The sequence below is a fragment of the Oryzias latipes genome, chromosome 18 (genome assembly GCF_002234675.1).
Source record: "Oryzias latipes chromosome 18, ASM223467v1".
Taxonomy (NCBI): domain Eukaryota; kingdom Metazoa; phylum Chordata; class Actinopteri; order Beloniformes; family Adrianichthyidae; genus Oryzias; species Oryzias latipes.
In genome coordinates, this window is record NC_019876.2 from 19,764,438 (window position 1) to 19,779,759 (window position 15,322).

Here is a 15,322-nt window from a genome sequence, read left to right on the forward strand (position 1 = left end):
GGTTTTAAGGCATAGGTATGCGTTCGTGAACACCATCTGTTTTGTGTACATGCTGACATGTGGACATTTTTGCAGCTAGCAGGTGTGTTGATAATATTTGAGTGTGTGTGAACAGGCCCCGCCCTTTTTGTACTACATTTGAACCGTACCGTAATGATAAACAACCAGTAAACTTGTCTGCTCTATGCTGCTTCATGGTCTTACCCCCCTTCCCCTCCTATTATCACCCTCCTACCCCCCCTCTCTCTAACGTCCCTCTCTCTTTTTCCCCTCTTTCCTTTTCCGTCCGGTCCAACACCAAAGATTTTCAAACATGATTGAAATTAATAAAGTTTGGCCTCAATTACAAAAGGGGTTTATTCAGACATACCTTTGGTTTGTCTGAAGATTAATAACCCCTCTTGTTAAAGTAAAATATGTCCAACACAAGAGGCCCTCAGCTCTCATCTGTCTGCCTAGCTGTTGGACAGGACAAGTAAAAAAAAAAAACTAAAAAAACAAACAAAAAAAAAAACCATATTTTTCCAAATTAGCCTTAAAGCTACACTGACACACAGTTTAAGAATTGTAAAGTTAAATTATTTTTGACAAATAAATTGAAACATAATCTTTATTGTGGATTTTGCTTCATTGATGCTTACAGGAACGGCAGTTGAATCGATGAATTTAGCCAAATTTTGGACTGGATGGGAGATTTTACCGAAGAGCCTGTCTGTGGAGATCGTCAGAAGCAGCTATCCCACAGCCTCCACCTGCTACGAGACCTTAAAAATTCCAGGTCATTACAGAGACTAAAAAAAGGTTTTGTTAGATCAGGAAGTTTGTTGTGGCATTGAATGTCACGTGTTTTACTGTTTTTGTTTAAAAAAAAAAAAAAACATTGAGATTTTGCTCTCAAATAAACCATTGATGAAACTGATCCCACTGGCCTCTTAACAGATTTTTTTTTCCTTTATTGTGGAAAAAAATGTTCACAAAACTGAATAGCTGCAATGTAAACATCAGAGCCAAAGGAGTCTGATTCAGCTCTTGGGTCAACTGCTCTTCTTAAAGCTGCCATTTGTTCATCTGTCAGTGGGCAGTTGATGTTTGGCACAACGACGTCTGAATGGTCCTGATGAGGAAGTCCACTCTCCTCCCACTCAATATGTGGAATCTCCATGCCCTGAGGTATGCAAGCCAGAGAAATAAATAAAGGGTAAAGAGCAAACAAACCAACATCACAAAGTTATCTATATATTTGTATATACCTCTATGTTCTCTGGTTCGGGAATGGGATGACGTGCACGACCCAGTACCCACAGCTGGTTAGGAGTCATGTTACTTTCTGTTCTTAAAGGATGATTATCCCAACCACTGCAGAAAGTGTCCAGGTCATCCTGTATACGTGGTAAAAATACATAGTGGCAGCAGAAGAGGTGTTGAACACTTGCAATGCTGAGGAATCCCTCTTCTTCAAGGTGGTGGAGAACATTGTAGTATGTGCTGGTCACAGCAACCCACAGATCTCTCCAGAGCCGCTCAATCCTAGGTCATTACAAAAACAGTGATTCAGTAAATGGAGTATTCCATTATAAATCTTTTTGTAGGAAATTGCAAAAATTGTGTTTTAAATGAACACTTAAACATGCACTGTTCTGCAAATAGCTTTTTAAATTGTACTACCTTGTTTGCATTTATGTTACATTTTCTTTGTTCTTGTTCTTTTTTTATATTATTCTTAGTCTTTTTTTCTCCCTCTGCTGTCAGTTGCTATGGTGACAAACTAATTTCCCACGTGTGGGATCAATAAAGTATTTCTGATGTGATCCATAATATCTCAGGAAAAGTTATATGAACAAAAACATAACATGCTAGTCCAAAATCACGAGAGACCTAAACAATTAAAAAGTGGTTCGGGCAATCATTTTTACATATGAATTGACCATTGAAATCTCCAGAGCTTAAACCCATACAAGATTTGTGTTAAATTTATACATTTTTCTTATAATGAAATGTGTGCTAAAATCCAACTTAAAGTAGCACATGCTTTGACAGTGCAGTTGTCCTATTACTACTTGGTGTACAAAAAAACAACAACTCACATATCAGGTTCTTAAAACAAACAAACCTTTGGTTGTGAACACTTTTTCCAGAAATGAAGCTGCTTCTTCCAGTGCCACAGACCGTAAACATGAGTTGTGCAACGTCTACGTTTTCTCCCCCGTGATCAGCACGTACCCTAATATAAAGAATTAAAAAAAGTATACAATATGTAATGGTGCTTAGAAAATATTGGTTAAATGTCAAATTGGAATTAAAAAATACCTCCTAACCTCAGAGGAAAACCAAACTTTTCAACTGCCCTTTGGAGTGTAGTTGCTGCCAGGTTGTTGGATGCTGTACCAAGATACATTATCTGAAGAAGAATAAAAACACCATTATGAGGAATAAGCATCTAAACAAGTGTGATTTTATTGACAAGTGTGCTTACTTTGCGTGAAAAACCATCAATGCCACCAAAAATGACAATGCTGTAGCTGAAAGTAAGAAAAAGGAAAAAAAAATGTTTTTTTTTTTAAACCAAAAAAGTTAAATATAATTCAAATGTGTTTTTCTTTGTGCTGCATGGTAAGTAACATCAACAAAGCACTTGATCAAATAACATGCATATCATTTGCAACTGTACTTCAACGCAAACTTTGCATTAAGGTTCACGTTATCAAGAATATATAATTCAGAAATAACATACCGTATTAGTTTGTGGTTGGTATCTATGTGTATCAAGGACATGGGGCCTGGAACAGAGTACGTTCGTCGAGCAATGCATCCTAGATGGACCATACGTGACAGGACACCTGAGGTGTCTACACGATGCATGGATGCTCTGACTCTGTTGTACTGCACTCTATGTCCTTGGGCTTGCAGCAGAGCCTTCGTCATTCGATACCCAGAATTAGGCTGCCTGGATTTTATTTCTCTGACACACTGATCCAAGTCTTCATCTGACATGGTGCTATATAGTCCTTTCACTGAAAGATCAGATTCATTCATACGTCTGTAAACTGTTCTTCTGGACATACCCAAGAGTTTGGCTATGCATGTGACTGGAAGATTAAGTTCCAGAAGGCTACAAAGGTAGTCTGAGGATAGTGCCATTCGTTGTCGCCCAGCTGGACCCTGCTCCCATTGCACAACAGCAATGCAACTGTTTGTTCTTTCTTTTTCAGAACTAATAAGTCTTTGCAGATGTGTCAGTTCCTCTAAAATAGCAGGACAGACTGTTAACTGACTAGACAAAGCATTTAAAAAGACATGTTCTTGAGTGCACATGAGGTCTAAGAAGTCCAGATCTAGGGGTAAGCGCTGAAGAACATGTTCCAAACGGGAGCGAAGTCTCTCAAAAATATGTTGTAGAAGTTCCTAGAAGAGAGATAAAGAAAAAAAAAGACAGAATTAGAGTCTTGTTAAATCTGACGGACATTTGCAGATTTCCAGCTTGTATTGTCGATAACTCCTAAATATAGACATGAAAATTTTGCCTCCTTGTAACCACTAAAACAGAAGCCAGTGACTTATTGTTTTGGGGTATGCCCCCGCCCTGCACCCGAAGGCATTACAGCAACAACAATCCATCCAACATTCGTTTTTCCAATTAAAATAAAAATAAATTGTTTTTTTATTTTCCCATTTACGTAATGGCGGTTATCGTATCTAAGTTTTATTTACTGTTGCAAAAAGGAGACTTCTGTCCGCCGGCTCTGCATGAGTGAGCTGCTGGACGCGGGAGAACTGTGTCTCCAATCAGAGGATCGGCTTTGGGACAGTGAATAGTCACGTCCAGAAAAAAAGGCGGATTCTATTCCCACATATTTACCTGCAGCCAAGATGCACATTGTGGCGTTAAATATAAATTCATCTGAACGAAGCTAAAGGTTTTTGACACGTATTAGCCTAACCCTAAGTTATTCCTAGTAAATTCGGTAAAGAATAAAGCACTGGCCACATGTATGGACTTAGAAAATTATGAGCAAAGATTCATTCATTCATCATTATGAACTCAATAATAATCACAACACAAGTAAAAGCACATTAGAAAATCATCTCGCTCTATAGTCGGAAACCGCCTCTCTGCTCCGTTATAAGCAATAACGGTCTGAACCCGGAAGCTGAAAAATGACACATAGTTCGCCGCGGGAAAAATTGATAAAATAAAATATCAACAAAAGATGCACGATTTTGTGCTATATAAGCCGACGTCAATAAGACGATAATAGAGAGATATAAAGGATTAATTAATGACTCACCGATGAACCGCCTGCCGAGTTTGCTGCCATCTTTTGGACTTCTGTAAAACGTACCGAACGCTGACGTCATGTCGTTCTCATGACTTGATTGGCTGGATATCGATGTGTTCTTAGATCGACTAGTTGTGCTGGTGGCACAAAAGAAGCAGCGTCTTCCCCGTCGCAATTTTTTACATTGAATTTTTGGGAGATCAAAATCTTAGGGTTAAAAAATATTTAGAATGAAAATTCAAGGGTTATAAAAATTCAGAATAAAAATTCAAGGGATGTAAAAATTAAGAATGAAAATTCAAAGGTTATAAAAATTCAGAATGAGAATTCAAAGGTAAAAAAAATTCAGATAGAAAATTCAAGGATTAAAAATATTCAGAATCTGATGGCACAGAAAAACTTCCATAAAGGCGGGGCCAACGCCCGGCTCGCCTCACTGTTGTAAGTGTTTAAGAATGAGCAATAGCAGCAGTGGATGGAGGGGCGAAAAGGAACCGCTCTCCTTCCGCTTGTGTCGCGGCAGCATTATGGTACTAACAGTGTAGTATCAGGTGACACAAAGGGGTAGGAACCTTTGTATGTGTTGATTTGTGCCTGGGGGGAGGAGGAATAAAAGCGGAACCTGTGTGAAGCTACAAGCGTGTCTCGTGTGTTGGTGACATAAAAATATATAAAACTCAGCCACTTGAACATGGTGTCAGAAGTGAACCCAGGAGGGGTTTGAACTGAAGAACTCAGGAAAAAAATAATAGTGTGGATTTCGCCGCTCGTAGTCGCCATCGAAGTCCGGGACGGCCGCCATGAGTCGATTCCAGGTACCCCCACCTCAGAAGTTTTCCTTCAAGGCAGATGACTGGCTTAAGTGGATAAAACGTTTTGAAAGGTTCCGGATTGCGTCTGGTTTGGAGACTCAAGCCGAGGAGAACCAAGTGAATGCGCTGATTTATTCCATGGGGGAGGAAGCCGAGGATATTCTGGTCTCGCTGCACCTGAGTCCGGAGGAGGCAGTCGACTTCCACACAGTCAAGACAAGGCTGGACACTCATTTCGTGGCTCGCAGAAATATAATTTTTGAAAGAGCAAAGTTCAACCAATGACAGCAGGAGATGGAAGAGACGGTCGACAGCTTCCACACTGCGCTGCAATGCCTGGCGGAGCACTGCGGCTACGGCGCTCTTCACAGCGAGATGGTGAGAGACAAATTTGTTGTGGGTTTGAAAGACAAACGGTTATCGGAACAACTACAGATGGATCCAGAGCTGACGTTAGAAAAAGCAGTTAATAGAGCACGACAGAGAGAGCAGGTTAAAAAGCAGCAAGAGATGCTTCACAGTAACTTCAGAGCGGATGTGCAGGTGGATGGCGTGCACGCGCGTCAACACGGCGGCGCGCGAGCGAAGTCAAGAGCACCGCCACACCGCCAAAAAGTAAAGACACACACACAGGACACAGTAATTCAGTGCACTAGATGTGGAGATTCAAGAGGACATAGCATGCAGCAATGCCCAGCACGTGAAGCAGTGTGCAATCAGTGCAGGAAAAAGGGACATTATGCAAGAGTCTGCAGAACCAAACAGAGGAAAGACATGAAAATTGCTATGGTGACAGAGGACTCAAATGATGGATTTGCTTTCTTAGGTTCAATGTCTGATAAAAACACAATAAGTCCTTGGATCACAGAATTGGATGTGAGCAGCCATAGCACAGTGTTTAAAATTGATACTGGAGCTGATGTGACTGCAGTTTCAGAGACGCTGTACAAAGAAGGACAGTTTGGCAAGCTGGAGAAGCCAACAAAAGTCTTACGAGGACCAAGAGGTTCACGGTTACAAGTCCAAGGTATGTTCACAGCTAACCTTCACAAAAATAACAAAAACACAAAGGAGGACATCTATGTTGTGAAAGGTTTGAGTATGCCGCTCCTGAGTGGGACAGCAGCTATTGCTCTACAGCTGGTTGCAAGAGTAGAGAACATCATTCTGGACTCCACAGCGACTGTTAAAAGAGAGTTCCCTAGGCTTTTCAGTGGACTCGGAAAAATGGAGGGAGAGTACAACATAGTGCTGAAACCGAACGCTCAGCCTTTCTCTCTGTCCACACCAAGACGCATATCTCTTCCCCTTATGCCAAAGGTTAAGGAGGAGCTGACCCGAATGGAGCAGCAGGGGGTCATCTCAAAAGTGGACCAGCCAACTGAGTGGTGTGCACCCATGGTGGTGGTGCCAAAATGCACAGGCAGGGTGAGGATCTGCACTGACCTAACCGAACTGAATAAATCTGTGTTAAGAGAAAAACATCCTCTTCCGTCTGTTGAAAACACATTAGGGCAGCTGGCTGGAGCCAAAGTCTTTTCAAAGTTGGATGCTAATGCTGGATTCTGGCAGATTCCACTATCTAAAGACTCTTCTCTGTTGACCACTTTTATAACTCCTTTTGGACGATACTGCTACAATCGTCTGTGTTTTGGGATCTCGTCTGCACCCGAGCACTTCCAGAAACGAATGTCACGTATCCTGGAGGGTCTCGAAGGAGTTTTGTGTCAGATGGATGACGTTCTCATCTGGGGAACCACACAAGAAGAACATGATGAGAGACTGAGAAGAGCATTATCTCGTCTCCAAGAGGCATGTGTCACATTAAATGACAAATGTGAGTTTTCAAAAAGCAAGATTAAATTCTTGGGTCAGATTATTGAAGCATCAGGAGTCAGCCCAGACCCTGAAAAGGTTAAAGCCATCACAGGCATGCAGGAGCCTACCAATGTGAGCGAGGTGAGACGTTTTCTTGGAATGGCAAATCACCTTGGAAAGTTTTTGCGTCACCTGGCAGAAAAGACACGCCCTCTGAGAGACCTGCTGAGGAAGTCTAACATGTGGAACTGGGGTTCACAGCAGCAGAAAGCCTTTGAGAGTATCAGAGCTGATCTGACGACACCCCCGGGACTCGCTCTGTATAACCCAAATGCTGAAACGCTGGTGTCTGCAGATTCTTCTTCCTATGGGATGGGCGCGGTTCTCCTCCAAAAACAAAAAAAATGGAGGATGGAAACCGGTCGCGTATGCGTCCAGAGCTTTGAGCGAAACAGAGCAGCGCTACGCCCAAATTGAGAAGGAGGCGTTGGCCTTGACGTGGGCATGTGAGAGGTTTCAAGAGTTTCTCATCGGGAAATGTTTTCACATGGAAACGGATCACAAACCGTTAGTCCCACTGCTGGGTTCAAAGAGGTTGGATGAGCTGCCACCCCGCATACAACGCTTACGTATGAGACTGATGAGGTTTTCTTTTACCATCTCTCATGTAGCAGGCAAAAACATCGCAACGGCAGAGGTTCTGTCAAGAGCTCCTGTTGGAGGGAATGATTCTGACTTATCGGAGGAAGATATCAACCTGTATGTGGACGCGGTCATAAGCAGCCTACCAGATACTGAGAGCAGGCTTCAGCAAATTAAGACTCATCAGGAGAATGACGTCATGGTTCAGCAACTCAAAAAGTGCTGCGTGGAAGGATGGCCAGATAAATTCTCAGCTGACAGATCCCTGCAGCCTTACTTGCAGTACTCAGGAGATCTCTCAGTTCACAGCGGTTTGCTACTTTACGGTAGCAGAATAGTGATTCCTGCATCGCTGAAGAAGGACATTCTTTCAAAGCTGCATGAAGGACATCTGGGGATAACCAAATGCAGAGCAAGAGCCAAGCAGTCAGTTTGGTGGCCAGGTCTCAGTAAAGAGTTAACAGAAATGATAGAAAAATGTGATGCCTGTGCTCGTGAGAGAACAAACCTGAGGGAAACTTTAATTCCTACTGAGTTTCCTACAAGACCATGGTCCACAGTAGGAGCAGACCTGTTTCAGTTTTGTTCACAGCATTACTTGATTGTGGTGGACTATCATTCCAGGTATTTTGAGGTGGCCAAGCTGACATCTACAACATCTGAAGGTGTTATTGAACACTTTAAATCTGTGTTTGCACGACACGGCATTCCGGATGAGGTGCGCACGGATAATGGGCCACAATTTAGTTCTGAGCACTTCCGTAAATCCGTGCGCTAATGGAACTTCAAACACGTGACTTCAAGCCCGCATTTCCCACAGAGCAATGGTGAGGCAGAACGAGCTGTGAGGACGGTAAAGAATCTTCTCAAGAAGTCGGGGGATCCATATCTTGCTCTCATGGCTTATCGTTCAGCGCCTCTAGCGAATGGATACAGCCCTGCAGAACTTCTGATGGGTAGAAGGATAAGAACGACTGTTCCTATGATTTCTTCTCAGCTTAATCCAGAAGGTGCGGATATGAAGAGGCTGAGGGAGATTGAGCAGAAGTACAGACAAAAGCTTCAGCAAGATTATAACAGCAGACATAGAGCACATGATTTGTCTCAGTTACAGCCTGGAGATCATGTGTGGGTTAAGGGTCTGCAGGAGAGGGGCACGGTTGTTTCGGCTGCAAATACTCCAAGGTCGTACGTCATAGATACACCAAAGGGGGTCCTGCGGAGGAACAGATACCACCTTTCACCAACTCCTGTGGCACCAGAAACACCTGCTCTTTCTCCCCCGGAAGATACGAAAGGAAGCATGGCCCCTGAAGAACACGAGTTGGAACAGGAGACTTCAGTGCCTGAGAGACGGTTTCCAGTAAGAGCCAGGGCGCCGCCAGCGTACCTAAAGGACTATGTTTGTTCAAACAATAGGAACTGAGTGAGTTCTGGGGTCAGAATAATCCCCACACTCAGATTGAGGATCTGAGTAGTCTATCTCATTCCTCATAGATAGAAGTTTGTGGTTTTATGAATGAAGTTGTTAATGGTTTCACTAGGATGTGCACTTCATGTTGGTTATGTGTATGAACACTTTACAGAGGAGCAGTGCAGTGTTACTGATGAGAAATCTTTTTGTTATGTTTCCCTGACGTTCTTCATTTAAGAAAGGGGGATGTAGTATCAGGTGACACAAAGGGGTAGGAACCTTTGTATGTGTTGATTTGTGCCTGGGGGGAGGAGGAATAAAAGCGGAACCTGTGTGAAGCTACAAGCGTGTCTCGTGTGTTGGTGACATAAAAATATATAAAACTCAGCCACTTGAACAAACAGGGCTGGTTAAAAAAACACACAGCAGTAAAATAAAGCAGCGGCGACTGAAAAGTCAGAAGTTTTCTTTCACAACAAACACTGTAGCTCCGCGGACGCCTCTGAGCTCCGCGCTCGCTCCCCTTCCTATCTTCTCCGACACATCTGGCCAGGGCGGCTCCAGGGAGGAGCAAATCGTGTCTGTGCAGAGCAATCGGACTTAAAACTGTACGTTTTGTGGATGAGGGGCGGATGCGTTGTTACGTGTGGGAGCCTTCAGACTGCCATTGGCCCCGCAGCTCTATGTGAACGAGCAGCAGCCAGGAGAACATGTCTCCAGCTCACACGGAGGCTGTGAGCTTTTCAATGCAAAATTCCGGTCAGTCTTTAGAAACCGTTAAAACGACCACGTGGATTTGTGTTTCCAGTCGTGTCCCGACAAAATAAAGGCTGATGTTATTCCCACATGCGCTGTTCTCTCCGTCACGCAGCTGACCGGCTTTTCCAAACCCGTTGGTGATGGTGGATTTTTTCACGCTGCTTTTAACGATTACTTTTAACTTGAAAGCTGCATCATATTGTAGCGGCGATCACGTGCACGTTGGGTCTAATGGCACCAAAGGATTCTGGGATGCGGCCGGGCATGCGTGTTTCTTTTTGTTGAACCATGACTGAAGTGTCTAAAACCTAAAGTCAGGTCCATGCTGTTTGGCTACTTAGTTTGCTGAAAAACAAATGACTCGTGCTTAGTGTTAGATAAAAAATTCAAACTATTCACTGAGTCCGAATGTACATACATGGCGGCCGCCAATTAAATCCATAAATTAGCCGCGTCACTGAATAAGCCGCAGGGCTGTGAGCGCAGGAATAAAGTAGCGGCTTATAGTCCGGGAATTACGGTACAAGACAGGGTGATCGAACTGTTTTTGAAGAAAGAGAGGAGGATGGATTTTGTCTTTAAATAATCCGATTTTTGATGAGTGAAATAATCAATATTTTATAAAATATTCCAAATTTATGTGGCTGTTTTCAATGTTTTTTTATGCCAGTTGTTGCATAACGAAATTTGTTTACCGTTTTGTTTTTTCAGTTTATTTAGAGGCATTTATTGTGGCTACAGGAATTTTCAGTATACAATGCAAAGTTCATTTCTGCATCATAAAATGGTTAATGAGTTGTTGAGTGATTCAAACGTAGCACTACTGAAGGGTGTGATGCACGGTCCGCTACTGAATTTGCATTCACTCCAGAATGTTATGAAGAGTTATCAGATGAATTTTATTGTCCTTCTTTGCCATGAAAATGAACTTAATCCCGAAAAAAAACTTTCCACTGCATTTCATTGCTGTCATTAAAGGACCTGCTGAGATAAATTTAAAATAGTCTTGTTAACCCAGGTGAGAATATTGACGAGCACAAGGCTGGAGATCATTGTCAGGCTGACTGGGTTAGAATGGCAGACATATGTTAAAAGGAGGGTGACGCTTGAAATCATCGCTCTTCCATGGTTAAAACATGATGACCTGCAAAGAAAAACGTGAAGCAATCATTGTGTTGCATAAAAATGTCTTCTCGTCTCCTAAAGAGAATTCAGCTGTGGGATCGGAGGGCCACCAGTGCAGAGCTTTTTCAGGAATGGCAGCAGGAAGGTGTGAGTGCATCTGCACGCACAGTGAGGCGAAGACTTTTGGAAGATGGCCTGGTGTCAAGAAGGGCAGCAAAAAAGCACAGCAAAGAAGCTACTTCCCTGAGAAAATCTGAGACAGATTGATCTTCTGCAAAAAGTATGGCAAATGGACTGCTGAGGACTAGGGCAAAGTCATATTCTCCAATGAATTCTCTTTCCGATTGTTAGGGCATCTGGATTGTCCAGAAAAGAAAAGGTGATCGGTACAGTCAGTCCTGTGTCATCCCATCAGTAAAAATCCTTAGTCCATTTATGTGTAGTGTCTTATCCAAGGGAGTGGGCTCACTCACAACTTTGCCCCAAAACACAGACATGAATAAAGATTGTTACCAAAACACCCTCCAACAGCAACTTCTTCCAACAATTTGGTAAAAACAATGCATTTTCCAGCACGATGGAGCACCGTGCCATAAGGTAAAAGTGATAACTAAGTGGCTCAGGGACCAAAACTTGAAGGTCCCCTGCTGAAACTACTGCAAGCATACACTGTGTGAGAGATTTTGAGGAACATCTGACCACAGTGGAGGAGCTCCTGCTTTAACTACAAGCCCAGAATACAAAGTGACATTTAAACATAGCCTAAAATAAAAATACAGATAACAAGACATTACCGGTAAATATGTTTAATGCATTTCTGCAGTTGCAAAGAGAGTAAAAAGAAAATCAGAATAGGATCCTAAACCTGAATTCAGCTTATCACAAAGGACAAAGTGTGGATCCACACTTCTGCTCAGTTTTAATGTAACCAAATGCAACGGCGTTTTAGAAAACACTCTGTCAGACTTCTAAAACAAATTTGAAATATTGAACTTTAAGCTTTAAGCTCTTCAAGCTCTACAAAGGTGATATGTATACATTTAGAAAATATGTTTTATGGTTTGAACACATGGACTTTTTTTTCATAGCAAAAAAATGAAGATGTAAAGGAAGGAGATATTCTTCAAATGTGAAAGGTGTAGTTATTCCAATGCTACTTTAGATTGAATGGAAACAGAAACTTCTGGTCCCAAACCTGACAAGCTTAAAATGCAAGGAATACAAAAATCATTGAGGTCCAACAGGACTTCGAACAGGTGAACAAAGTGCCGTTTCCACCAACTTTTTCTTTTGGAGAAAGTCTTCCAAAAGAAATGGATTCATTTTCCACAGATCCAGCAATAAATAAATAAATACATATATATATATATATATACATATATATATATATATATATATAAAAACGCCCCTTTCACCCTCCGCGGGTGGTTTCTCCTCCAAGCTCGGGTCCTCTACCAGAGGCGTGGGAGCTTGAGGGTCCTGCGCAGTATCTTAGCTGTTCCTAGCACTGCGCTTTTCTGGACTGAGAGGTCTGAGGTCTTTCCAGGTATCTGTTGTAGCCACTCCTCCAGCTTGGGGGTTACTGCCCCGAGTGCTCCAATTACCACAGGCATCACTGTCACCTTCACTTTCCAGGCTTTCTCCAGTTCTTCTCTGAGTCCCTGGTATTTCTCCAGTTTCTCATGTTCCTTCTTCCTGATGTTTCCATCGCTTGGCACTGCCACATCCACCACAACGGCTTTCCTCTGTTCTTTATCCACCACTACAATGTCTGGTTGGTTTGCCATTACCATCCTATCAGTCTGGATCTGGAAGTCCCACAGGATCTTTGCCCTCTCATTCTCTACCACCTTCGGAGGTGTTTCCCATTTTGACCTTGGGGTTTCCAGTTCATATTCTGCACACATGTTCCTGTATATTATTCCAGCCACTTGATTGTGGCGCTCCATGTATGCTTTACCTGCCAGCAACTTACATCCTGCAGTTATGTGCTGGATTGTTTCAGGGGCCTCTTTGCACAGCCTACACCTTGGGTCTTGTCTGGTGTGGTAGATCTGAGCCTCTATCGCTCTGGTGCTCAGGGCTTGTTCCTGAGCTGCCAGGATGAGCGCTTCAGTACTGTCCTGTAGGCCAGCCCTTTCTAGCCATTGGTAGGACTTCTTGATATCAGCGACTTCAGTTATGGTCCGGTGGTACATCCCATGCAGGGGTTTGTCCTTCCATGAGGATCTGTCCTCCAGCACTGTGTCCTCTGCTCTCCATTGCCTGAGACATTCACTGAGCACACTGTCATTTGGGGCCTTGAGCTTGATGTACTCATGCATCTTGGATGTTTCATCCTGGATAGTGGCTTCTACGCTCACTAGTCCTCGGCCTCCTTCCTTGCGGCTAGCATACAGTCTCAGGGTGCTGGATTTGGGATGGAACCCTCCATACATGGTGAGGAGCTTTCGTGTTTTAACTTCCGTGGTCTGTATCTCTTCCTTTGGCCATCTTATTATTCCTGCAGGGTATCTGATAACTGGCAGTGCGTAGCTGTTTATTGCCCGGGTCTTATTTTTGCCATTGAGCTGGCTTCTCAGGACTTGCCTTACTCGTTGGAGGTATTTAGCTGTTGCAGCTTTCCTTGTTGCCTGCTCCAGGTTGCCATTTGCCTGTGGAATTCCAAGGTACTTGTAACTGTCCTCGATGTCTGCTATTGTTCCTTCTGGGAGTGAGACCCCTCCTGTGTGGACTACCTTGCCTCTCTTTGTCACCATCCGGCTGCATTTCTCGAGCCCGAATGACATCCCAATGTCAGTACTGTAGATCCTGGTGGTGTGGATCAGGGAGTCAATGTCACGCTCGCTCTTAGCATATAGCTTGATGTCATCCATGTAGAGGAGGTGACTGATGTTGGCCCCATTTCTGAGTCGGTATCCATAGCCAGTATTGTTGATTATTTGGCTGAGGGGGTTCAGACCTATGCAGAACAGCAGTGGGGACAGAGCATCACCTTGGTATATCCCACATTTGATGGACACTTGTGCAAGTGGCTTCCCATTGGCTTCAAGGGTGGTTTTCCACAGCTTCATTGAGTTTCCTATGAAGGCTCTTAGAGTCCTGTTGATGTTGTACAGCTCCAAGCATTCAGTGATCCATGTGTGTGGCATTGCGTCATAGGCATTCTTGTAATCAATCCAGGCTGTGCACAGGTTGGTGTGTCGTGACTTGCAGTCTTGGGCGACTGTTCTGTCGACCAGGAGTTGGTGTTTGGCTCCTCTGGAGTCTCTACCAATGCCCTTCTGTGTGTTACTCATGAATTGATCCATGTGCCTGTTTATCTTGGTTGCAATGATGCCTGACATGAGCTTCCATGTTGTGGACAGACAGGTAATTGGCCGGTAGTTGGATGGGATTGCACCCTTTGAGGGATCCTTCTGGATCAGGATCGTTCGCCCTTCCGTTAGCCATTCGGGGTGAGTCCCATCTCTTAGCAGCTGGTTCATTTGTTCTGCCAGGCGCTCGTGGAGTGCGGTAAGCTTCTTTAGCCAGTAGGCATGTATCATGTCAGGGCCCGGTGCTGTCCAGTTCTTCATACCTGAGACTCTTTCTTGGATGTCTGCCACTGTGATGGTTACTGGATTCTGTTCAGGGAGGTTGCTATGTTCTTTTCTCAGAGACCAGCCACTGGGCATTGCTGTTATGTGCTGTCTCTTTCTCCCATATACTTTTCCAGTACTGTTCAGTTTCTAGCCTTGGTGGGTCTGCTCGGCTGTTTTGACCCTGCCACTGAGCGTACACTTTTGCAGGTTGAGTTGCGAAGAGTCTGTTTATTCGTCTGGCTTCATTGTCTCTTGTGTACCTCTTTAGGCGGCTGCTCAAGGCTAGGAGCCTTTGTTTGGCCGTTTCCAGTGCTTCAGGTATGGACATCTGGCTGTATCTCTTAGGTACTTGCTTTCTCATTGTACCTCTTTGAGCCTGTCAGCTTACTCACATCCTTCCGAGTTGCCTTGATTTTGGCCTCTAACCGTTGCTTCCATGGTGGGTACTGTTTTCTTCCATGGTTGCTCTTATAGCCAAGCATCTCAAGGATCACTGCTGCTGAAGTGTAAACCAGTTCATTGGTTTCTGTGATGGTTGTGGTAGGAATTGCCCTCAATGCTTCATTCACAGTTTCCAGTAGACTTTCAGGCGGTACATCACTTAACCGTTGTAGCTGGTGTCGGGGTTGCCTAGTGTTCATTGTAGACATGATCTTGTCTTTCAGGTGAGTTGCTGCCTCGCTCAGCGTAATTGTGGTTGTTGGGGCTGTGTACCCAATCTCAGGGTGGGAGTGTGGTATAACCTCCTCTCTGACCTGTTGTTCTGGCTCTCCCGTGGCATTGTATTGTATTGCTTCAATCTCAAGTTGTGATAGGAGTTGCCGTTTGTGGATGTTAGAGCACTGGGCTACCAGTTGTTTGGCAGCCCTGATTGTGGGTTTCGAAGCATCC

General features: G+C 43.7%; 1 protein-coding gene across 1 annotated transcript; it reads right to left on the bottom strand.

Annotated features, from left to right (window-relative positions):
• Window positions 1-925: 925 nt before the first annotated feature.
• LOC105358727 lies at window positions 926-4,353 on the bottom strand. The gene is made up of 6 exons (XM_023948874.1): window positions 4,287-4,353; window positions 2,474-2,519; window positions 2,316-2,398; window positions 2,111-2,221; window positions 1,251-1,527; window positions 926-1,165 (listed from the first exon to the last, which is right to left on the bottom strand). The coding sequence occupies exons 3-6, from the start codon at window positions 2,393-2,395 to the stop codon at window positions 953-955; spliced, it is 681 nt and encodes a 226-aa protein (XP_023804642.1). The 5' UTR covers window positions 2,396-2,398; window positions 2,474-2,519; window positions 4,287-4,353; the 3' UTR covers window positions 926-952.
• Between the last annotated feature and the right edge of the window lie 10,969 nt (window positions 4,354-15,322).